The following is a 26,498-nucleotide window of genomic DNA, read 5'->3' on the forward strand; positions in this document are numbered from 1 at the left end:
AAACTCGAACATTAAATAATGATTATTTATAAATAATGAGAATAATGGTGCACTCGAAAAAATTATTTATAAATAATGAAGTAGACGTTTTCATTATTTAACAAATAATCATTATTTATAAATAATGGAAAACTCAACAAATTATTTATAAATAATGAAAAACAAATAATCATTATTTATAAATAATGAAAAACAAATAATCATTATTTGTAAATAATGAAAAACAAATAATCATTATTTATAAATAATGAAAAACAAATAATCATTATTTATAAATAATGAAAAACAAATAATCATTATTTATAAATAATGAAAAACAAATAATCATTATTTATAAATAATGAAAAACAAATAATCATTATTTATAAATAATGAAAAACAAATAATCATTATTTATAAATAATGGAATGTCGAACTATTATTATTTACAAATAATGAAGTATTACTTGGAATTATATATAAATAATTAGAAATGATATTTTATATAATAGTAGTTATTTACAAATAAAATGTAAATTATATATAAATAATAGTTATTATTTAATAAATAATGATTATATAACAAATAATTGTTCTATATAATAATGGTACATTCGGCGCCTCATAAGTGCGCTGCCAGGAAAGTAATAATCTATACCAGCAACTCATTCTCCAGCTCCGGCTAGCTGTAGTCGTAAATCCTGACACTGCAAAACGGTATAGGCGTAGACAGCTGGCAGCGCCGTCTGTTTCGAGGAGTTTTTTTAAAAAAAAAATTCTTTTTAAATTTCTCTGTATTTGGTGAGTGGAGCCAACGGTGTTCAGCGGAACAACCAACCAGAGACCGAAGCTTTTTTGGGTCCAACGTAGGCGATTATCGGCAATGCGTCATTGCATTATGTCGGTGCTTGGATCTACTGGAATTTAACAGACAATATTTTTCATTTATCAATTTCTAACTTTACGGTACCGGTACCACCAACCCAAGTCACAGTGCTGCGAATCAGTCGCCATAGTACGAAGCCCCAAACCGGACATTTTTGACAACCAAAAAAAAAAAAATATCACGTACGTACGTATATAGTATTATTACGTACGTACGTGATAATTATTACGTACGTACGCAGTATTATTGCGTACGTACGTGATAATTATTACGTACGTACGTGATAATTATTACGTACGTACGTGATAATTATTACGTACGTACGTGATAATTATTACGTACGTACGCAGTATTATTACGTACGTACGCAGTATTATTACGTACGTACGTGATAATTATTACGTACGTACGCAGTATTATCACGTACGTACGCAGTATTATTACGTACGTACGTGATAATTATTACGTACGTACGCAGTATTATTACGTACGTACGCAGTATTATTACGTACGTACGTAGTATTCTAATTTTCATTGGTCTATGGAATCCGATATTCGCCGAATGTGGCCGACATCGGCACCCCGCATTGGCCCAACCAACGTCAGCTTGCTAGCTGGGACCATGGTTGGACCATAGTCATGCTGGTGATGATCATGACTTTTCATCGATTATAGGGCCTATATAACAGGGACCTGGGAACGATTTTTTCAGTGGGGGTGCTGAAATCTCTCCTCAAAGGTGGGGGGGGGGGGACACAATAATTGAATTTTCCATAATTACACACACACACACACCTCTAAGGGCACCACACACACACCAACCAATCCTCCCCCCACACACATATATATATATATATATACATATATATGACAGTCACTTCTTAGCTTTCTTCTTATAAAAGAACATAGATATATAATGAGATAAGTCGAGCGCGATCGAAACGCGAGCTATTTGGGGGGGGGGGAAATTCATGTATTTTGTCCTGAAAAATTGAATATTTTGAGCAATGTTTGTGGTCCTGAACAAGATGCGTATGTAACAAATAATAACTGCGAACGTGATCAGTGCGAGCAGATATTTTTTATATACGCTCTGGTCTGATCGAAAGGGAAGTGTTATAAGGAATGTTTGCAGTTACTCATTAAGACGATTCATATATCACCAATCAAATAATGCGAGCGCGAAGCGCGAGCTGAAAAAATTGACATTCCGACCTAAATACTGGACATTCTAAGCACTTTTTGCAATCATGAACAGGATAAGATGCGAGCGCGAAGCGCTGCGCGAAGCGCGAGCGGAAACAAAATTGAGATTTCAGACCAAAAAACGAGACATTCTAAGCACTTTTCTAATCAAGAACAGGATAGGTATATAAATGTACAATTGATGCGAGCGCGAAGCGCGAGCGGAATTAAAAATGAGATTTCAGACCTAAAAACAGGACATCTTAAGCACTTTTTTAATCATGAACAGGATAGGTATATAACTATACAATTGATGCGAGCGAAAAGAGCGAGCGGAAACAAAATTGAGATTTCAGACCTATAATTGGGACATTCTATTCATGTTTTGAAAATCAAGAAAATGATGGGTAATTGGATATATTCTTACATTAATAATGTGAGCGCAAAGCGCGAGCAGAAAATTGTTGATATTCTGATCTGAAACTCCACACTGAATGCAATATGGTTTGAACAGATAAAGAGAAATCAGGCGAACATAAGAATAAAGATTTGATCAAAATCCGACAAGGAATATCAAAGTTATTGCATTTTAAAGATTAGCATTATTCCGGTGAAACAGTTTTAAGCATGTCTTCATTAATATTCAGTGAGCAAACTGATGATGTCATATCCCCAATTGTTCTTTTGTATTTTATTATATAAAATTAGGTTTATTTGATATTTTCCCTTCAAGAACCAAAAAACAGTTGAATTGACAACTGATTTAGTCTATTAGATATTCTTTGCTGCAACTTATTTCATTATAAGGGAGACATATCATTCACACTGGTATGAAAAAATTAAACAATTTTGATTCCATGTAATAACACAAGAAACAGGATAGTGGGGATGTGATATCTTCAACCCGCAAGGGCGGAAATCCCAGAGGGGACAGGGGGACGTGTCCCCCCTACCAAAAATAGTAGGGGGACACAATATCAAATGCCCCCCTACTATTTTTGGTCTTTCATGGAGAAAAATAAATCACTTCACAATCGAAATAATAGCTTTTGGACTAAATGACCTTACATTTTGGGTGAAAAACTTTTTTTTCTTTTTTTTATGCTTGTCAAATTTTCCATGCAGGCCCTGGTCCCTCTACCTTTGGTAAGAGATTTCCGCACATGTCAACCCACCTATTTAATATTCATGATGACATGCATATCACCATTTTCATAAACTATTGCTAAACTTTAGAATTAAATAACTTAACTATTTGTTATCAGATTTTCATAAAATTGTATTTGATATAAATATTTTCAGCCCGGAGTAGCCCCAAAACAAGCTGCGTATCTGAATAAACATGCGTGCGCGTGTTTAGAGTTAGCCCTTTAGTATCTGGGCGTTGTAAATACTTTGTTTTTATTATAAAAATCAATAATGCGAGCGCGAAGCACGAGCAGAAAATATTTGATATTCCGATTTGAAAAAGGGTGAATTTAAACACTATTTTAAGTACTGTGTCGGAAAATTCTTAAGGGGGTGGGGGTCTACAAAACGTCGTTCATTTTCCTTACATTTCTGTCATTCATCAACTTACCACTAGATTTCCAGGAGGTGTTGCCTATGGAAAATAACACATGCAGCACCCCCACATTTTGGGGTGCTTCACCCCCAGCACCCCCGCTTCCCAGGGCCATGGGGCAGGGCGAAAAAGACTGAAATTTGATTTTTTTATTGTCTGAATTGTAATTCTTTATACAAAACACGGGCGGTCGGGCTCGCCCACACTTGATTCGACCACACCCTTGTCCCTCCCTGCTATCGAGTAGTCATGGTAGTGTGTAAACTATAATGGTTATCACGTATCGCGCGCGACTACGTCTGTATCGGCGTGCCGGAGCTTGATTGAGTCGCGTTACATGTTATAGGAGGGATGTTATTGGAATATGTGAAAGACGTTGTATGATTTGCGATTGTCGGATGTGATAATTATGTACATTATAACATATATAAAAAATACAAAGGGAACCTGATTTCGTGGGGGTGCTGCCTATGGAAAATAATACACGCAGCACCCCCAGGAAAAAATTTGGGGGTGCTTCAGCACCCCCAGCATCCCCGCGAGTTCCCAGGTCCCTGCTATATAACCCACAATATTCATATGATAACCATTTCATTTGTTCTCGTCATCAGGCTGTGTTTTCAATTAAACCATTCCTTTCAGAAACTGCTAGAAACACATTGGGGAAAGGACAATTAAAGGCCTATTATGTTAGTGTTTTGGCGAGACAGTTTTTTTCAAAAATGTACCCATGCATGCACACGCGACACTGCGCCAATATTTGTGTTTGGTTACTTTGAAGCAACCGTATGATTGTGTAAATATTAGCCGGCATGTTCAGCCTAGGCCTTGTTGAATAAAGGTGTTCATTTTGCATCCCAATCTGATGTGGTAATTTCTCCCTTTCTATTGTCGTGGTGTCAGCGCTAGGATCGTTTCCCGCCACATAGGAATTTTTAGGCCAAAACTGGGTCACGCATCGACAGTTTAGGACTATAGCTGTAGTGATTTTTGCAATTTGAACTGGCTGATTCATCGCTCCATCAGCGTTAGCGACACACAGGTAACGCTTTGATAGCCTCACGTATAGTACGATACGATGACGCAGTCAGCGGAAGCGCCCGCACAGTTGCGCCGGTTGAGTCGGTACGAGACTCCCGAATCTTTCCTAGAGTGGAAGCGTAGTTTATTGATGGATTTGCGTTCATATACTGATTTTTCGCCTTTTCTATTTGAGGGTGTTTCATGGCAAAGGAAGTCGAAGGCAAATACCTTACGGGGTTTTGTTGACGATCCCTTTGACGTTGCTGGCGGTAAGACAGCCGCTCAGAAAGTTGTGGTTTTGGAACTCATGCTGGGGCAAATTTCAGCTTCTTGCCCGATTATCGCCAGAGGTTCTATTGTAAATAAGTCCACTTCACTTGCAGACATATGGGATCTTGTTTGCATACATTTTGGTTTCGACAGACAAATGCTAGCCAATGACAATTATCAATATCATGTCAGTCAAACTCAAAGTCTTGATTGTTGTGAAGATGAGTTGAATGACAATGAATTGAGACATGATGCAGGACGTGAGAAAAATAATGTCGGTGAGTTGAGATGTGATGAAGGAAGTGATGAAAATAAACACGAAGACAACGTCAATGATAATGAGTTCAGATGTAATGATAGAATTAGAAGTGATCAAAATAAACATGAAGTCAATGTGTTCAGATGTGATGAAAATAAACTTGAAGACAATGTCAATGATAATGAGTTGAGATTCGTTGAAGGATGTGATGAAAATAAACACGAAGACAATGATATTGAGTTGAGATGTGATGAAGGAAGTGATGTAAATAAGCATGAAGACAATGTCAATGATAATGAGTTGAGATGTGATGTAGGAAGTGATGAAAATAAACATGAAGACAATGTTAATGATGAGTTGAGATCTGATGATGGAAGTGATGAAAATAAACGTAAAGACAATGCCAAGGAGTTTAGCTTTGTACATGCAGACGAAGGTGGTATCCCCAGTCGTGATGTTGATGACATTGCTTTGCGAGAATATGGAAGAAGTAGTCATGACGTGTTTCATTATGGTTGTAACATTGGAGTGAAAGGTGATTGGAGTAGGCCTGTTCACACTAGCGATTCTTCGAGGTTTAGCGTTGAGTTAGATGGGTCTAGAGCTATATCGTCCGGAGATTTAGATTTAACCGACCTTGTAACACATTCTGTTAATCTTGATGGTTGCGCTGCTGAGTTGTCGGCAATGCATGTAGCTAATGATGATCATGGGTCTCACAATGATGTGGTATGTAATCCGGGTATTCCTACCGATGATGATTGTTCATCGGAGCCTGATCGTTTCCAAGGTCATGAACTCACTGTTGGACTGGGATGTGATCCCCCTTCACTTGATATGTTATCAGGCACTTGCACACTTGGTGCGAGTAAAGATCAGTTGAATTTCTGTGTTGATGTTGATAGCAGTGTTCGCTATGTTGGTTCATCAGAGAGAGATGAAACGTGCAAAGACTTGTCAGTTATCCCTAGCAGTACTCCTGGTTTCCAGATTGTGCCAACTTCTACTTGCATTGACGGGGCTGATAGGCTCTTGCGCTCTGATGCACTGTTCACTCATCACACGCCCGAACAGTCCATGCACCATTCACATACAAGCACTCGTTTTCGATTCACACATTCGAATTATAGGCTAGCCGTTCTCGATCTCGCTATCGGCCAAACTGACAATACCTCCGTTCAGTTCGCATGTTCGAATTATAGAATAGCCGTTCTCGATCTCGCTATCGGCCAAACTAACAATACCTCCGTTCGGTTCGCATGTTCGAATGATACAATAGCCGATCTCGCTATCAGCCAAGCTAGTAGTACCTCCGTTGACATGACAACACATCAACTGCGCCTGTATATGCTCAAGCCATCGTCTCGCATTCAGTTATCTCCAGATAACCCAACTCGAGCCATTGATCCAGGTGCTGATCGGAAGTTCACCATGGACTGCTTTGAGCAAAGTACCATCCCCGATCTACATCAGGATCCACCACATTCTCTTCAGCTTGAGGATGCCCTGGTCTCCCAAGGACGCCCCCCAGATGTCCATCTTTGCCAGCATGATGTTGCTCACTCCAACTCCTTTGTGATTGATGTCATAGCAACCACTGTCCAGGATGAGGAATTCCATTGTCCCCTAGACCGGCACCATGATGTCTCCACCTACCAGCCTGCGAGGGATGACGCCTCTGATGTGATCCCTAGCCTGGGTACAGTTCTTATGGGTACCAACATCTCGGCTCCCATGGGTCGACCCCCTGACGTTCAGCGTGTTCGCGATGTCTCCACTTCATGCAGCAGTGGACCTGCCCGAGATTGTCATCACACCACCCTCAAGATGGGCCCTACTACAGGAATTTTGATGGCCTCACTACAACTCGCCTATGGACTTTCGCGATCTTGGTTCTACACGTCCGCTGCTCTCTATAGTCCTCCAGTGATTCAGAGCAGCGTCAGTTGCCCAGACATAGGCCCAGCCATAGGTCCAGACATAGGTTCAGACATAGGCTCAGCCATAGGTCCAGGCATAGGTCCAGACATAGGCCCAGACATAGGTCCAGACATAGGTTCAGGCATGTCTCACTATGCACCGGATGTTACCTCACTACCCTCGGCTCCACCTTACCCCTGGCCTGTCCCCTGCATCAGTGTTTTCTAGTTCGCAGCAGCAGCAAGTTATGTCACATTGCATTCTACGCCGCAATATCTGTTGAACTATTTTTCCAGCGTTAGACTGCTGTACCTTTCATTTGGGCATTCACAGTTAACTGACTATATTGATGACTAATTTCTTGTCGATTTGTATTCTTTGTCTTTATATCTTTATGACAGTGTTTTTATTGTTTATGTATCATGTTTTATCAATGCCTTGACCATATGGTCAGTTCTTATCTAACAGTTACTTATGTTACAGTATGCCTTTAGTTGTAAGCGGATGATTTAATTTTTGTACAGTTATTTCAATTGGTTGTCGTTTTTTTTGTAACTATTTGTATTATTTCTTACCAATAGCCAATTTTGTACAATGTTGTACATGCAGGTTTTTTTTGGACTTCCCACTGAACAGTGAAGTTATGCTACATTTTTTATCTGAATATTAATTGTGCTAATTCCATTTGGAGGATACTACTTGTTACACCGCATGCTTATTGAATAAGGGAATTTTTATGCTTTTGTTTGATACCGACGGTATAGATTCCTTCTCTATGCTGCGATTTTTGGAAAGTAGTTAATGGTTTTGAAAATACATGTATTTGATCACGCTTTGTGATTTCGTGATGCGGTCGCCCTTTTGTGCATAATTTTGTCGTGTTTTGCAGATTTTTTTTACAACTTAATTGTTGTTATTACAGTTCCAGGTTTTTATCCTTACAGTTTACAAGGAATTTTCTTGTTTTTAGGTTATTACACATTACAGGGTGATTGGTTTATTTTTAACTTAGGAAGGGAATAGTGTATGTAGTGGTTAGGTTATGATAAGTGCATGAGATTGTTCAATGTAGATGAAGAGGTTAAAGGAGACAGTTTTAGATGACCTGGTAAATTAAGGGTTTAAATTTAGGTTGCAGTTAGCTACAATGTATGTCTTATTTTTATTATGCTTTGCTAGTTATTTAGAGGTACTTTTACAAATCATCATTTTCTTTACACAAATGAAGAGAATAACTTGTGTTTGATATTCATTAGTTTAATGGTTTGTGTAAATGTCATGGTACTGTCATATATGTCATTGTGAGTAAATGTTGGTTGATATTGCAATACCTTACTGATTGAAGTGTTAATATATTTTAGTCAGCTAGCTTTTGATAAATCCTTTGTCATACATGTACTCGCTTATAATTCAATAAGAAGTTGATGAGCAAAAGAGCATTGTGTGTTTAATATTGATGTCTTTAAATTTACATGATGGTTTCATTGTGTAACTGGCACTTCAAGTTGTATATCTGAGTTATAATGCATGTATGCCTTCTTGATTTTAACATGGTAAGGTTATGTAGTTCTGCTGTTTGTCATGTTTAAGGCTATACATGCAATACGTCCTTAATTGTTTATAGTTTTATATCGGATTTCTTTTGAAGTGATTTACATGATTTTGTTCAGGAATTGATTATTGATCTACAGGTTTGATCATCTCAGAATGTTGTGCTTACATTGTTTTAGTGGTGCACATTGTTTTTATAGTTTACATTCCAAAGATGAAGAAGGAAGAAAGAAGAATGTATCACGCCAATATTTGTGTTTGGTTACTTTGAAGCAACCGTATGATTGTGTAAATATTAGCCGGCATGTTCAGCCTAGGCCTTGTTGAATAAAGGTGTTCATTTTGCATCCCAATCTGATGTGGTAATTTCTCCCTTTCTATTGTCGCTGGGATGAGCCCCTATTATTTTACCACCCTTTTGAAATTGCTTCGTTCTCTGCTTAAATTTGAATATGATATGGTATTAATTGATGTAAATTAAGTGAAGATGTATAGGTGTTTAAAAAAAGAAAAACTATTTGAAGAGGCTGGTATTTAAAGGGAAATTCTATGCGGGAACAATCGAAGCAGAAGGCCTATTGTAGGCCCACATATACAAATTTAAAGCCTGCGGGCTTCGCGCTAGCGTGATCAGATTTCAGTAACTACCGGTATTTGAATTCATGTATGACCTTTTGGGAGATAACATTACGTACGTACGTAATAAATACTGCGTACGTACGTGATTATACTGCGTACGTACGTAATAATTATCACGTACGTACGTAATAATACTGCGTACGTACGTAATAATACTGCGTACGTACGTAATAATTATCACGTACGTACGTAATAATACTGCGTACGTACGTGATAATACTGCGTACGTACGTAATAATTATCACGTACGTACGTAATAATACTGCGTACGTACGTGATAATACTGCGTACGTACGTAATAATTATCACGTACGTACGTAATAATACTGCGTACGTACGTAATAATACTGCGTACGTACGTAATAATTATCACGTACGTACGTAATAATTATCACGTACGTACGTAATAATACTGCGTACGTACGTAATAATATTACGTACGTACGTAATAATACTGCGTACGTACGTGATAATTTTTTTTTTTTTTGGATGTCAAAAATGTCCGGTTTGGGGCTTCGTACCATAGGTAAAAAAACACGCTAAATATAGCCTAGCCCGAGTCGGCCGAGAGTCTTCTCCGTCTCTCACGATGCAGAATCTGCCTTTCGCGCCCCGGAAAATGCGCATAGGAGCTCCTCCGTTTTGCGATCACAACGATCTTGTTCGCGGTATATCCATTGAACCATTGGTTGTGAGGATGCGATCAGACGTTAACCTTGACGTATACTTTGATCCAAACGTGAATCAAATTTTGAAAGAACAAGGGCTTAACTCCATCAATTTTGATCGCGATGGGGATGTGCTAACGACTGATGATTATTATTCAGATAAAGGATTAAGAATTTGGACATTGGCGGAAGTATCTTCTGGGGTCTTGCTTGTAGAACTTGATCCACAGTTCGTACCTTCCGACAACAACAAAACAACTGTTCAAAAGCGCATTGAGAAAGTTCGGTATCACAGAGATAAAGTGAACGGATCATACTACGGTGGAGATGTTCATAGTTGGCAGAGGTATACACGTCAGTTGCCTCTGGCATGCCAAGTTACCATTGATCGAGATGCACATGCCCTCTGCATTCAGTCCAATTCATCTCTTCAAAGTTGGAAGAGGTATTCGATTGTACTTCGGCATCGAGAAAATCATCGCACTGGCAACATCTACCATTTTCACTTTGCAAACCCAGAATGTATTGACAGGTACGAGATGGATCAAGGGCGTGTAATTAGTGATGCAGTGCTTCCTTTTCGGTATGTTCCTACTTTCTAGATCTCTAGATATCATTTCACAGCAGTATTCAAAATTTGAATGAGACTTTGTTTTGATTTAGAATGATGAGTTAGAATGATGGTACATATCACTTCAAATGCATGTATATTAGTTCCTTTAGTCATATGCCATTAATAAAAATGGTTTAAAGGGATGCCATTTTTCAGGGCTATTTTAACATATCTTTGGTCAGATGAGACTTTGTTTTGATTTAGAATGATGTAGAATGATGGTACATATCACTTCAAATGCATGTATATTACTTTCATTAGTTCCTTTAGTCATATGCCATTAATAAAAATGGTTTCCACCTACAGGGATGCCATTTTTCAGGGCTATTTTAACATATCTTTGGTCTTTTTTCAAGCATATCCCTGATATTAAAAGTTATTGCCTTTGTTCATATTTCACAGGTATTCACAAACAAAGATAAGCGTGTCAACTCCAGTAACAACCCCATCCCCCAGCCTTGAAGAAACCCTGAAGTCACATGCTGTAGAGGAACATCGTCAGAAAATGAAGTTCCTTGAAGATGAACAGAAGATCAAACTGAATTACCTAGAGGAAGAACAGAAGCTCAAATTGGAAGTACTACAGCTAAAGAAGCATGTAGAGCAAAGGAAGTTAGATCTTATTAAAAAGCACCAAGATGCCATTTAAATATTTGAGTCATGGGAAAAAGAAGTTTGGTTCATTTGTAATCCGGGTTATTTGAACCCATCTAACGTTAAAAAAAAAACTTTTTATGTATTTCTTGTTTTTTGACTGTTTGTGTTTTTGTTTTTCAGATGGAAATCATTGCTGACAAAATCTGATCATAAAGAGAAAAAAAATTAATTGATTTTAATCAGTAAGAAGTAGAAATAATGATGCATTTATGAATTTTGGTTAAAAACACAATTTGAATTGGATTTGTACATGAATTTACGTTTTTGAGCAATTTTGGGTCTGACATGCTCTTACATAATTTTGTGTAATTCTTTATGTTTTGCATACGGTCCACTGCCCAGGCATTGCAAATTTGGTCTTAAAAGTTGCGCAAGACTTAGTACAGTGCGGTCCAAAAATTTTACGCGGCAGAATTATCACGATAAATGTTGAGGGGGCGGATTCCCCCCCTCCCGGGCCTATGGGATGTGAAATGCACATTTCACACTAGGTAAAATTTTGAAAGCATGATGGATTCAAAGAAATTATCAAGATAATTGTTATTTGTATCATACCAATCATTCATCATGCAAATCATTAATTTTAACAGTTACTGAAAAACTATCAGGGCTTACATTAACTTAGGCTATGGCCTCGGATACCCCATTGATTGGCCAGCCTCAATGCTCCTTTTGCTGGCCTTGGATGTTTGTGCCCATTATAGTTTTTCCCCATTTGTAGTGAAGTAAAATGTTCCCTTTTTGAAATGTTGCCTTGCTCTAGGTAAAATATTGCAATTTAATGCGTCAACTTTATACCATGTGAATTAAAAAGAAAAAAAAAACTTGACACCTCACAAACCCCAAAGTTAAAGGTAAAAGAAAGCAATTGCTGCAAACAATTATTTCATGAGAGTCTTTTAAATCAAGGTTAAATGTCGCCTTATTATCATATATTGAGATCTGGTACATTAATGTAAACTTATCTTTGTAAGATCATGCAATCTTAGCTGAAAACCGATAATTCTGATGATCACGAACACAGAAAATCTTATGTGGGACAGTGTAGTAATATTGCTTTGAAAAATACCCAACATCTGATGGAATTCCGTGTTTAGTTTGCTTATTTCTCAACAATTAAGCATTTGCTTCCAGAGCCATTTGGCACATATTTTTTATTTATACAAAGTATACAGACACTTGGGTGGTAATTTTATTGGATTCTGTTCGAACTCATTTTGAGATCATTACCACAACTGGTATTTATCTTTGAGGAAAAAATATTTCACGAACACATAATTATTATAGACATTATTATGGCTTGAAAGAGTATTTTCTCCCTAATAATTTTATACCATATTTATGCAGAATGTATTAATGCTTGGATAATCAGGAGGTATTTTTTACTGTGATGTAAAGTTTAATTTGCGCCAAAGTAATGCAATGAATGAATCTAGATGCCAATGTAATCATACATGAGGTTAGTAATAGTAAACACATTTGCAAACCCCTTTTCAATTAAATTAACTTGAGAATTGATACTTAAAAGCATTTATTAAGTCTAATGTTGATTATTGAAAAAAGTGTTTTGCAATGGATTTTTATGCAACCCTTGTCAGGATTATCGCATCATTGACATCTAGATTCATTAAATGCAGACATTCCTTACTTTGGTGCAAGTCAAAATATGCATCACTACAAAGAATACCTACTGATTATCCAAGCGCATACCACATAAAAATGATTTCAAATTAATTGGGAGAAGATACTCTTTCCAGCCATATATAACAGACCTGCCAACCTCTGGGAATAAAAAATTGTATTCTGTGATAACAAAAAATTGTATTTTCCCCCAAAAAAGTGTATTTCATAATAAACTGCGTGGCGCACTCGCTCATTGCGGCGCTCAAGCTGCATGCAAGCTAAAATGCGCACTGCTCTTGCAGATGAAAAAAAAAACATTTAAGCATATGTGTATATCTCATCCTGGTTTCAACAAAGTGATTGAAAAAAAAGCAAGTTACCTGAAATTACATTGATCTAATAACCATATTTGTGTAAGTTTTATGAAAAAGAGACACATAGAGATGATTTTTCTCAATAAATTGATTAAAAAAAAAAAAAAAATGTACTGCCGTATTTTGGTTGCAAAAACGTACTAAATACGCCAGGAACGTACTGGTTGACAGGTCTGATATAATGATTATGCGTTCATGTCATACTTTTGCTCCAAATTGGGATTTGTTAAGTGTCAAGTTTTTTTTACTCATACGGTATACATAGGGATATATACAACGTTCTTTGCTCATAATGCACCACCTAATATTGGTGTTAGATATGCCCCTCCTTTTTCAAACATATACATTGTGACGTCTATATGAGCTCCGATTGTTATTTATGTTTTGAGCCAAATGCGTCTTTATGGCAATACGCCTAGTCACATAGGCTAGTTGTACACGGAATCGCACATCTCTCTTGTCAGTCACTTGAGAAAGACAGTAGGACATCTTCAAAAATTTGTGCATCAAATAAACTTATATGTTGGAATAAAGCATGAACGTGTTAACCTTGTTTTAATCATTATTATTGGTACAAAACGTGGACTACCTACAGAAGAGGGATATATAAATATATATATATATTTATGTATTTGGATATATGTATATCCCTTCAGATAGCATGTTTAGCCTGGAGTAGCCCCTTTAATATTTTGAGCCATCATGAAAATGCACTATTGTTTTTTTTTTTCATAAATAAGTGAATCTGGCAAAAAAATAGTTTACACAAACACATTGAATTCCTTTTAGAAATGAAATTAGAATTTCTTGTGCCAACTCAATTTATGGGTTTGATAAATAGAGCACTGTTACATTACATTTTCTCAAAATCGTTCTAGAATTCTCAGAAAGTTTACCCATAACCAGTTAAAATACCCCCATGTCAGTGGGTCATAACGAGTCTTGTACAAATACCTATTAAAAATAAAGCCCAATATAACTTCTTTTTTTTGGTATAAAATAAATGTAAACTTAACAGTGCCATATTTGTATGAGTGAGACAGTGGGCCTTTATAATTATACAAGGAATTTCCTTTAAAACTCTTCCTTGATAATATAGATCATCACCACCTACCAAACTGTTATAACCATGAAGTAAAAAAAAAGGAAGCATGACATCAAATTTCAGTTTTCTGATACCGTCTTTAATGCATTAATACCATTTGGGGATATTGTTAACATCTGAAAGGAATCATCACAAAGCTGGTTAAACCACTGGTTGACATTTGATCCACCAGTTATTACGTCATTTCGTACCTCTCCGTTCACATGGGGTATCCTCTTTCGAGTTGTGAATTGTTTGCTCTTCTTTAACCGGACCTTCTCATTTGAAAACGGGGACAAGACTTGCAAGGATGGGAGTAAATCTTTGACCTTTTGCCTAAACATTGAACCACGGACCTAGTAGGTCCATGATTGAACAATGCCTACGTGAATGACAAATTTAGTGAGACCGGCTAATCTTGTTACCTGGTGGGTGCTTAATAAACCTGTTCTGAAGTTACGAGCGACTTTACGAACAACTGGTGATCCCTTCTTGTGGTTAAGTATGTGCACAAATTTTCATTGGTGTTGATTAAGCTCCTCAGAAAGGATCACCAGTCGTTCATAAAGTGGCTTGTAATTTACAAACAGCTTTATGAAACGCCCACCTGGCATGAAAGCTAGCACCATATATATCTATACCTCTGAAAATGGGCTGCTGACATACTCGTTATAAATATATTAAAAAACTGAAAATCTCTATGAGAATTTTCAGACAACATATATTTTTTGTCCATTCTCATACTGTATAATATAGAGTTGACCGACTTTCACCAATCTCATAAATAAATTGCAATTAATAAATTGCGATTAAACTGATTTTTTTTTTTACTTCTTTCAATGAATATAACTTCCAAAGTTTAATATAAAGACTGCCAAATATCAATGATTGACATTTATGTCTAAAACTCCTCTCCTACCCATCCACAAGTATTGATGAGACTTATTTCAATCCGCCTGCCTACTACCTTGTGTAGCCACTTGGAAACAACAAAAAAGAGGAATTACAAGTATTTTATTCATACACTCCAACACAAATAATGAAGTAAACAATTTTTCCTCAAATCATATTACTTCTTAGGAACCCGGTGTTGCTATCATTTTGTACACTGAAACCGTTATACCTTGCTAAAATTCAATAGCGTCAGACGCAATATATAAAACTATGTGTGAATAGATAGGTTTTTATGCGACAAAGTCTTCTCCCTTCTTGATACTAGATTTGAGTTCATCCATGGCCTCCTCTACACGCTCCTTCTCAAAGTCGGATAGGTCACCAAATCCAAGGTTTTTTGCCATACCAGTTTTCTATATTTTTAGATCAACAATGAGAAAAGAAATGTATATGTATTTTAACAATACATGGCAAAGCTATTGAAATATTGTTCCAGCATACAAAGCAAAGTAAGGGGAAAAAATCGCAGCACCAGCTTAAAACATCATCTACATTACTTAATAATAATAATAGCCAATTTTTTATTAGCGCTTTTCCCAGAATGGCTCAAAGCGCGTTACAGCATATTACCCCGGTCATTGGATTAATTTCAATCCCGCACGAGAAGTGCACAATTCCCACTCCCTGGGGAGCATTCCTTTTAGGACTTCCCAGAAGTTGACCTAGCATTTGAACATTTTTCAATTATGATGATTATAACACTGAATATTATTTGATTATCACCTTAGAAATAACACTGATTAGAAGACAAAACCACAATTCTTTGTATTCAAATACAGGACAAATTGGAAATGAATCCCTACCATTTGAAACAATATAGTCGCCAAAAAATGCTAAATTGCAATTAATATAATATAATGATCTAACTTTTCAATCACCAATAACTTTCTTTTTCCTTTCCAATTTCTTGCAAACAATTGACATTCTATTTTTCTTTCTTTTCTCCTTCTTCTTTCAGCATTCTATTTTGTCTTCTTTTTCACTTTGAAACAATTTTTTTTCCCACTTAAATATAATTGACTTATATACAGATTTCACAATTAAGCATATTCTGCAACTACTTACCCCAAGGAGGATAGGGTTGGCAAAGTACGGTGACTCTGTCAAGTCGGATCTGACAAAAGCACACTCAACAACACCTTCCTTTCCATTGATAGCTTGAAGAAGCTGAATAAGTTAAAGAACATGGATAGTTACATATCGTTTTGCATTGTAATTCTTGATACTGTTTCTAGCCTCTTTCACCCATGATGTGGTCTTTTGAATGGTATAAATTACATTTCATTTGAAAGAGGATGAAAGCTGAAAGTGAGCCCATTGCATAAGTTACCATTATGGTGACTTTGCCATCCAATGGTAACTACCATGGTAACGCTGATCAACAGCCAATCAAAATGAAGGGTTTCAGGGAAGTTACCATTGAATGGGAGAGTTAGCATAATAGTAACCTTTATGCGACGGGACCCAGATTGTGCCAGGTTTATTGCAGAGATTTTTGCTTGAGCATGCTACTACATACAGTATACATAGGCAGCTTAACTGACTTTGAAAACAACTAAGATGAATAATTAAAATTAAAAAAAACACCATTCATATGTTAATAAAATACTAAGTTAATTCACTCTACATGACCTTTGACCTTCATCATGTGACCAGAAACTTGTGGAAAATGATCAGTGATAACTTGATTACCCTATGTCCTAAGTTTCATCCAATAGATCCATTCATTTTCAAAGTTATGATGACATTTCAAAAACTTAACCTTGGTTGAGATTTCAATGTTGACAGCACTGTTGGAAAAGCGACGCATACATAGTCATATTTTTTATAAATACAACTAAATTACCAATGGAAACCACATAAAATTCAGTCTTTATACAACAATAAATTTCAATATATATTTGCATAATTCCTGATACTTACAGAGAAACAAAATCTTGCAGCAGCAAATGCCATAGAAAGGGTGGCTGAACCCTGTGGATCAAAAAAGGCAATTCACAGTATTCAGAAGTTTTCTATACAAATTGAAATTAGAGCCCATCTATATTTATGGTAAAGGGTTAATAATGCAAAATTATGTCCAAGTATCATCCAACACTCTAATCTTACCTAAGTGTAATGGCCATTGAATCTTTTTTTTTCGAACACTAAAATCTAAATCTTTCTTTTTAACCATTAAAATTCAAATTTTGAATAGTGTTCTATCTAGTGCCCTCTCGGTGATGTGCTTTTAAACCTCTTTAAAAATTGCCCTTTGAGCAGTTACCTTACAAATTTATTAATTAGACATTAGAATGCTAAAGACAACAATTATATCATTAATGTTTTAGCAATTCCTTACTTAGGAAGATTTATATAAAATTTAAAAAATGAAGATGTTAGAAACCCAATCAAAATAAATTTTGATGGAAAACCTCATAATTTATCCATTAACCCTAAAATGGCCGGGGGGGGGGGGGTTGAATCAATCCCCCCTCAACATTTTCTGCGATCATTCCGCCGCGCGAAATTTTTTGACCGCGCCACTCGCAGAGTTTATAATTTTAAGTCTCGCGCATCTTTTGAGACCAAATTTACGACGCTCGGGTACACGGTTCCGAAATTACGCAACATTTTGTAAGTGCATGTCAGACCAAAAACTGTTCCAAAACGTGATTTTGTGTACAAAGTCAATGCAAATTGAGTTTTCTCATCTTATTCATAAAGATATGATTATTTTTACTTTAAACAGCTGAAAGCAATTGATTTCAGCATAATTATGCTTCAAAAAGGTTGTGCAATAAATCTGGTGAAAAAAACAAAGGAAAACAAAAGGTTGAAAAACAGGGAAATAAATGAGAAATTCATAAAACAATAAAATACATAAGAAATTGATTTCCAAACCGAAGTTTTTTTCAATTGCCATTGTTAAGAATGCTACAAAGAATATTTTTACAAAAAATTAGCATTCTAGGAGCTTTATTTAGTGAATTAGAGCAAAAATTATGATTTATGCATAAATTAGCATAATTCATATAAAATAAAATCTCATTATTTTGGAAAATTTTACCATACAGCCTTGTAGATTACATCGCACACTACCAGCGTGCAAATTTTTGCGGCGCTCGCACAATCGGCGGCAGGGATCTCAGGGGGGTTTGAATCAACCCCCCCCCCCCCCGGCCACAGAACAGCCAAAAAAGCCCGGCCTAGTTAGGGTTAAAGCACATTTATATTTCATATCCTTCAAATGATAATTGCTTTAGGGCATGGGTATTCATATCATTTACTAATGAATTGGGATTATGCACTTTGGGAATTCGCCAAAATGATTAAAATACGCACAAAGCCAAAATGAATTTCAGCTGTTAACAATATATATTTCAAAATTGACCAGAAGTGTATCATTGATATATCTACTAAAGTTTTTGAGCCTATTGCTATAGAATGATCACAAACAAACTTAAATCAACCTTGGTAAAATATACAATCCATGATAGGACTTAATAATTCTTCAGTGTTTTCACTATCTAGGTCACAAAAACTACACACAAGTCACAATCTGGGGGAAAAACCCCTTATGTTCAGGTCTATAGAAGGGCTCTTAAAAAAAAAAAAAGGCTATACTGGAATCAGCCTTTGCCTATCTCTAATTTTTGCTGGGGGTGGGGGGCTGAAGGAAACGACAAAGAAAATTAAATCCTTATATTATTAAGGAATATTAAAGGAGAATGAAACTCTTGGAGCAAGTTAGCTTTTGTGAAAGCAGAAAAATCAAAGAATAAGATCAACAAAACTTTGAGTAAAATAGGACTAGCAATAAAAGAGTTATGAGCATTTGAATGTCGAGATCACTAATGCTATGGAGATCCTCCCATTGGCAATGCGACCAAGATCTGTGATGTCACACACGTACAACTCTCCCATTTGGACACTGAAAATATACCCCAAAACATCTCTTTTTGCTCATTCTAATCATATGACAAACGATTCATCAATGATATAATGTTGTGAAACCTCTGTACTTGTCATCTCATAAAGAGAACACCTCACCTTGTGGTAGACTCTATAAAAGTGAGAATATAAGTGAAATAAGTACTAAAGTAATGAGGGAGTTGTACGTGTGTGATATCACAGATCTTGGTCGCATTGCCGTTGGGAGGATCTACATGGCACTAGTGATCTCAATATTCGAATGCTCATAACTTTCTTATTATTCATTCAATCTTCCTCAAACTTTCAACAATATGTTTCTTTGATTTTTCTCTTTGATATGGATTCAGCTGGTTTCAAGGGTTTCATTCTCCTTTAATTGAATCTTGGAAATACTTACGGCTCCAGCTTTGGCCTCCACAACTTCAGTTCCTGCATTCTGGATGCGTACAGTGAGAGATGGCAGCTCGTCTCCGGTGAAGCTGACTTTTGGTGTGGTCTATGTAAGAGTAAGAGAGTACGGTACCCTTAAGTTTAGCCCATATCTAGTGAACTAACATGTACTGCTGGCAGAGCTGCATGGCCCTGGGAAGCAGGGGTGCTAAGATTTGCCCGGGGGGGGGGGGGGGGGGGCATGTGTTATTCCCACCATAGCTACTCCTGGAAATCATGATGGTATGGTAAATAGCTGAAATTTAACCAAAAATGACCTTTATTATGTAGTGAAAACCTTTTTTTTTATTATTATTACTTGTCAAATTTAAACGAGCAACACCTATGACAACATCATTCTCAAAGCCCTGAGGAGGTGGTTGGAACTACATGTATGGTTCCCCAAGTGCACCGGAATGCCACCATTGGAAAATTGTTTCCTTTGCATCACTGAGGGAACTATACTTTCACCAATTCTCCATTCGAAGGCTGTATATATTTGGTTTATATCTATCATCAGTATCAAATACAACCACCATGACAACAGATCGGAAATGTAATTGAATCAATGACAAGGAATCCTGGTCTTCGAGTGATGAATTATTAATAAAATTTGAAAAACCAATGTGATTGATCACTGCGCTGCATGCGCGCACATGCGATTAATTTAAATAAACCCCGCCCACCAAGCCGTTAATAGTTTTTTAACTGATTACAGCTTGGGGTACTGTTCACAGCTTGTGACGTCGGCTGTCAGGACTCACAGCATTTTCCCCAATTTTGTGAAGTTGGTTGGGACTATCTTTGGTCACATGACATGGTTTAGACCAATATCCTGTTCAGATGTAATTACCCATATCAGAATGAGCTTTATGGATGTTGATATAGCAGGAGGGAGAATTCCGTCCTAGTCCTCCTCCCCACACATTGCTATCAGAAGATCTGTTTTGTTTTGTCAATTATTGTACAGGGCCCCATCCTCACAAGCTATGCTTTTCTTGGGATCCTTCTGATTTCTATTCATGAATTTTGTATGTATTTATTTTGATTGAGTTTTTACTGGAAAATAAATGAACTGAACTGAAGTACTACACATACAAAAACTTGCATTTTTATCAAAAGATTCCTTTCTTAACTGTCTCAGTTTGCCCATTCTAAACTATTAATGACTGGAAGTTTTAATTCAAGTTGCACAGGAGCAATACTGACTGCCCACTATTAGAGTGTTTTCTCCCATTGTGGTTGGGTATGATGCCAATACAGTGGGTGATTTCAAGTTCAGTGTTGACCTTTTGGTGTTGGTGTTAGGTCAATTTTTACACGATTATAACACCAAACATAAAATGAAGATGGTCCCGAAAAGTCACTCACTAGTTGTTGAGATGTCAACAATGTGATCTGGATCAGTTTTACAAACTCTGAATAAGTTTTGGAGCTAGGGAAAGCAATGCTAATTCCAACACCAACACCGGACTTGAAATAACCCAATGCCAGTCAGAAAAAACAAATATATTTATTGAGATATAATTATTTTCAGCCCAGAGTACCTCTTTAACTAAACCCGCTGCTATGAGATTAACACATATTTTTTCTAAAAAGCTTTGTTAGATTATATTAGATTATTAGCCTTGCCCGTGCACACACAATAATATGCACATCCCCCATCCAACCAGGTAGTGATTCACCAAGAAATGAAATCAATGCACATCGATCGAAACAAAACAAAATGAAAATGTGATACTCAATACAGTGACACAACATTTTCTCCTGCGACAAATGCTCCAAGCTTAATTTTACCTAGGATATAGGGTTAGGATTGCAATAGGGTTTTATTATAGGGTTCGGTTTAAAGGCAAAGGAAAGTAGCTACAATAAACAATGATTTCATGAGTCTATAAAATCAAGGTTAAATGCCCCCATATAATGATAGATCTAGATCTGGTACTTTGAAATAAACTCCTCTTTGTGAAATCATGAAATCTTAGCTGAAAACCGATAATTGTGATGATCACTAACACAAAAAGGCACATGTGGGACAGTGTATTGATATTGTGTGGAAAAATGCCTGACATTTTATGGAATTCCCTGCTTATTTTGCTCATTTCTCAGCAATTAACCATTTTTTCCCAGAGCCATTTGGCATATATTTTTTATTCATCCATAGGCCTACAAACCTTTGGGTGGCCATTCCATTGGATTCTTTTCGAACTCATCTTGACATTGTTACCAAAATTGGTATTTATCTTTAAGATAGGGTATAGCGTTAAATCCAGGGTTGAATTTGATCATTCCATTAATGTGTGAAATTCACAGCGGAGCAATTGTCGCCGGAGTAAATGTCATGGAACCACTCAATACAAACCTGTGAAAGGAGAGGTATGATCGTGACCCCAGCATGACCACCTATGACTGGGACATTAACTGTAGCAACATCCAGACTCTTGGCTTGGGCAACAAACGTATTGGCACGCACCACATCCAGCGTGGTCACACCAAAGATTTTGGAAGGGTCGTAGCAACCGGCTTGCTTGTAAACCTCTGATGCTATCGGGACTGTTGAGTTAACCTACAGTGTAAGAAAAAAAAGGGTAACAAACTTAATTCTCTCCTTTTTTTTTTTAATTGCAGCATTAAAATAAAAAATTGTTCATAAATTCAAGCCAGATTTAATGTAAAAGCTTTATTACTTCTTTGAATGTTGCCCCTCATTACTAGATAACCTCCCTGTATTTCTATGACAAGCAACTTCACTGGACTTCTGTTCTGGAGGTTACTCCTTAATGTCTTGTTGGGGGGGGGGGGCAAGGATACATTGTCTAGAACTGCTACAAGTCTGTATAAAACTTGTCACAAGACATATTGCTACAATCCAACTTCAACTCGTCAGTGTCCAAGGGGAAAAGTCACAAACATGCCAGGAACAATCTTATTTTCCCAGTCAAAATCACCTGTTTACACATAGCCTACACTTTTTCTGAATAAAATTATGAAATTACAGCTGGTGATAAAATAAACATCAAGAAGCCCTAATACCATCTTGACTTACTGGATTGGTGATGATTCCAAGCATAGCTTGAGGACAAGCTTCCGCAGCTGCCTTGCACAAATCCCTCACAATAGATGCATTCGTACTGAACAGGTCATCACGGCTCATGCCTACAAAAAAACAATAAAATACAGTTAGAAGGATAATTTATTCCAATTATTCAGGGCTGCCAACACTGGATAGCTAATTGAGAGTGTAACTCCAATAGGCCAATGATATAATTTAGGGATTAAAATCAATAGAATAAGATCAATAGAAATGCATGCAAATGGAACAAAATTTAGGGTGAGAAAGGACCAAAATGAGTGAGTCTCGCTTTCAATGAGAGAGAGAGGCGGGCAACAATTTTCCCTTGTCTGCCGGGTGCTCTCTCCCCTCACCCTGCCCGTCTGTCACTCTGTCGGTCAAGTAAACAAATAACATGTATTCATATTTACAGCTGCAGTTACCCTTGCGATGGACCCGTCTGGAGTACAATGCAGTTTATGGCATACAACAAAATATGCATTTTTTCCCCTCTGAATCATTTTAACTTCAATGGCAAAAATAGACAGGTCTTCTGTGTTTTTTTTCTTCCTTCTTTGTCTTGTCTAGTAACCTGTTCTTTGTACCACTTTTTGTTTTTGTCCTTGTGCATTTCTGTTACTTTCTCCGAGCTCTGCTCAATTTCCTTTTTCTTTCCGGCTGTTAATGATTGCGCATATTTGTTACGGGGCATAACAAGCTTTTGCTTTACTTTAGGTCCATCCACTTTCAATGAAACAATCAAGATTGTAATACTCATTGTAATCTTTTTTCCTACAAAGTATAATTTAATTTTTTAGAATGCATGGTCATTATTCATAGAAAAAGTGTGAAGGCATCTTTTTGGCTAATATTTTTATATTCGATTGCCCTTTAACATTACAACACTATACTGGCTTTGAAACCTGATGATATGGCACAACTCTATATTTATTGTCAGTCATACTTAACCTACTTTACCCTTTGCAAGAGATAACTTGGGCAAGTTTTTAAAGCAGATCATATCTAACATGTAAAACTTGAAAATTATATACTTGTGAAGTATGCACTATGCAGCATGCATCATGAGGCAGACAGGGATAGACACATGTGGGGCAGTAGGAAGATATGTAGGCTGGCTCTTGAAATGTAATATGATAAGACCACAAAGAGATCAGAGGTGAGGGAAGGGATAAGTGGTATACATGTAGTAACTGATGCTATCTTTACAGTTCTTTTTTAGCAAAGAGCATAGAGGACTGAACGGAACTCACATTCTCGCACTGAGAGACAAAGAGAACACTGAACAGTATAAAAGAATTTGAACAGAAAATTGAGAGTGGAATGACTAATGGGAATGCAAAAATATCTACATTTATACAACTCATACAAAGATTCTTTTCATTTGATTGGTTGAAAGCCATTCAATATTTGATCCATTACTTTGCGCTGCATGCAAATTTTACTTTTCCATTTCAATTTTCCATTGCACGGCAACCATGCATTTTATATTTTTACATTGCACGGTTGAGCTCTTTCCCCTCAGTGTGTACCACTAAGCTTGGGTGTGTATGAACATTTTGTATGTATGTGTGTATTTGCACGCATCGAAGTATGCGCATCAACAAGGCTGACTGTGTGCACTTATATCCATGAGTCAAAGTGCATTACAAAAGAATAAAAACAATTTAACTACTTATACACATGGGGAAAAATAACTTGAAAAGTAATCATGTATTGTTATCAGAGAAAATAAGTTGCTGTAACAAAGGCTAATATATTTAATTCCATCTGCTTTTTTTTTCCTTCTGTTACGTCATAACACGATCTCAAAGAGTTGTATAAACCAAATGATGCATGTCTTCATTTGTCCATTATGCCACCTATCCACTTTGTTGAGCCTAGAGCTGTTCAATCTATTGCACTCGGCCCAACGGCTTCGTGCAATGGACTGATAAGAGCCTATACTCGAGTGAGATAAGATCGCATAATGAACTCATGTGCATGCATCATAGGGGGTATGCACTTATGTGGAAAGTTTTTTTTTTTATAAAACCCCGTTTTTCAATTTTGAGAAAGTATTGTTTACCTGGCTTCCTCGGGACACCAGCTGGTATAAGAACAACGTCACTTCCTTTGAGAGCATCACCGAGTTGGTCATTGCCTAGGTAACCTGTAACATTGGCCCTGGTCTCAATGTGGCTAAGATCTGCAGCAACGCCTGGTGTGTGTGCAATATCATACAGAGCCAACTGGCTGATCAAGGGACTCTCCTTCAAAAGCAGTGATAGTGGTTGGCCGATTCCTCCAGATGCACCTAACACAGCTACTTTAGAGTCGGCCTGGAAAAAAAGAGACACAAGTAGATATGGCTGAAAGTTCATCTACCTCTGACTATTTGATTTGTTTTTCCCCAGGAATCTCACTATCTTATGAACAATAAACTTTGTTATGTGGCAAAATAGCCAAAATTAAAAATCTATGCAGCCAAGGTTTCTTCAGGCATACATGTAGTATGAATTATCATCAAGTGGATTACCTCTGGCAGTCTTGCCTGCATTACACAGTTCAATCTACATGTAGCAGGAGTGCTAACCTTGAAAACAACTTAGACGAATGTCTTTTTTTCAAACAGATGAGAAAAAAAAATCATTTTAATTAAATCCAAAGTTTGTTGACCTCAAAATTACATTTGCCCACTGACCTGATATTATATTAATCCATTTGCCAATACCTGACAATTATGAAAGTTGTCATTCTAGCATTCACACTCAAGTAGGGTAAGGAAGATATATTCTGTATAGTTAAAGATCATGATCAAGGGAAATGTTTATAATAACAATGAAAGATTGGGAATATCTACTACTTCTTACTGTAGTGTTCCCACCTGCTACCAATTCAGCAGCCAAAGGACAAAAAATAGTTTAAAAAACATTCCATAATGTGTTCAGTTGCTCAAAACTGGAACTTGGAATCTATATTGGGCAATAACCCTTTTTTTAATAATGGGAGGGTTCAGGATTGTTCCAGATGGCATTTCATAACTTCATGAATGCAAAATTTTGTGAACAGTTTTAATGTAAATGCACTTACGAGAGTTTTGGACCAAAACATTGAGTTGAAAACTACATGTAATGCTCACGAACAAATATTTGTAAGATCGGTCTTAAATTTATTAAATTCTACATTAGCTTTTACTTTATAATCAATCCAATTTTGTATCAGTTTATTCAAAACCAAAGTTTAGAACTAGTCATCCTTTAACTTGATAAAATGCAAGTTTCGTCCAATTTTCCTTGCTTCTTTTTCTTCCTTATTTTCCTTCTTTATCTTTGAGTGAAAGATAACTTCCACTCCTCTTCTTTCTTCGGGTCATTCCATGCCAATTCACCCAATGAATGTGCACTTTTGCAATTTTGAAAATTGGTCAATACGTTACGACGCAATGGCCATTGAAAGTTGAAGGTCACGCCCATTTCTGTCAAAACAAGGAGAAAAGGGCGGGCCGTAGCGCGAGAACCGACGGACAGATTGGACTAATTTTTTTTGTTTTGTGCTTGGGCCATGGGGAATTTTATATGTACTGAGACTGAGACACATCCATGCTAACTTCTGCATTCTCACTCCGACCAAGAGGGTCGGGTGCAACCACTGGGTGAATCCAGATGGAATGACCCCTTCCCCTTTTTTCTGTAGCCCCCCCCCCCCCCATTCTCTAATTTCTCTTCCTCATCCTTTTCTCCTCTGAATTCTCCTTCATCTTCATCTTCTGCTACTTCTTCCACTGAATCTGAATAGTTGAGTCGGCAAAATGTTGTTGAGACTGAGACACATCCATGCTAACTTCTGCATTCTC

At 36.9% G+C, this 26,498-nt stretch overlaps 2 protein-coding genes across 2 annotated transcripts; one reads left to right on the forward strand and one right to left on the reverse strand.

Moving 5' to 3' along the window:
* Positions 1 to 879: 879 nt before the first annotated feature.
* LOC129254415 (uncharacterized) lies at positions 880 to 13,747 on the forward strand. The gene is made up of 3 exons (XM_064115436.1): positions 880 to 1,062; positions 9,803 to 10,527; positions 10,960 to 13,747. Exons 2-3 carry the CDS (start codon positions 9,866 to 9,868, stop codon positions 11,204 to 11,206), a joined length of 909 nt encoding a protein of 302 aa, XP_063971506.1. The 5' UTR covers positions 880 to 1,062; positions 9,803 to 9,865; the 3' UTR covers positions 11,207 to 13,747.
* Positions 13,748 to 14,373: 626 nt separating this feature from the next.
* On the reverse strand, positions 14,374 to 25,062 carry LOC129254410 (malate dehydrogenase, mitochondrial-like). The gene is made up of 7 exons (XM_064115435.1): positions 24,732 to 25,062; positions 22,640 to 22,749; positions 21,956 to 22,159; positions 19,562 to 19,660; positions 17,173 to 17,223; positions 16,315 to 16,416; positions 14,374 to 15,602 (listed from the first exon to the last, which is right to left on the reverse strand). The coding sequence occupies exons 1-7, from the start codon at positions 25,024 to 25,026 to the stop codon at positions 15,480 to 15,482; spliced, it is 984 nt and encodes a 327-aa protein (XP_063971505.1). The 5' UTR covers positions 25,027 to 25,062; the 3' UTR covers positions 14,374 to 15,479.
* Between the last annotated feature and the right edge of the window lie 1,436 nt (positions 25,063 to 26,498).

This window comes from Lytechinus pictus, chromosome 2, assembly GCF_037042905.1.
Source record: "Lytechinus pictus isolate F3 Inbred chromosome 2, Lp3.0, whole genome shotgun sequence".
NCBI classification, from domain to species: domain Eukaryota; kingdom Metazoa; phylum Echinodermata; class Echinoidea; order Temnopleuroida; family Toxopneustidae; genus Lytechinus; species Lytechinus pictus.

Excerpts from the sequence above, each read along its gene's own strand:
- LOC129254410 (XM_064115435.1), bottom strand. The coding sequence starts at position 25,026 with ATGAACTTTCAGCCATATCTACTTGTGTCTCTTTTTTTCCAGGCCGAC. Across the intron at positions 19,661-21,955 it reads TCATACCTCTCCTTTCACAG|ACCACACCAAAAGTCAGCTT; the intron begins GTTTGTATTGAG and ends ACTCTTACATAG. Across the intron at positions 17,224-19,561 it reads TGGAGGCCAAAGCTGGAGCC|GGTTCAGCCACCCTTTCTAT; the intron begins GTAAGTATTTCC and ends TTTGATCCACAG.
- LOC129254415 (XM_064115436.1), top strand. The coding sequence starts at position 9,866 with ATGCAGAATCTGCCTTTCGCGCCCCGGAAAATGCGCATAGGAGCTCCT. Across the intron at positions 10,528-10,959 it reads GATGCAGTGCTTCCTTTTCG|GTATTCACAAACAAAGATAA; the intron begins GTATGTTCCTAC and ends CATATTTCACAG.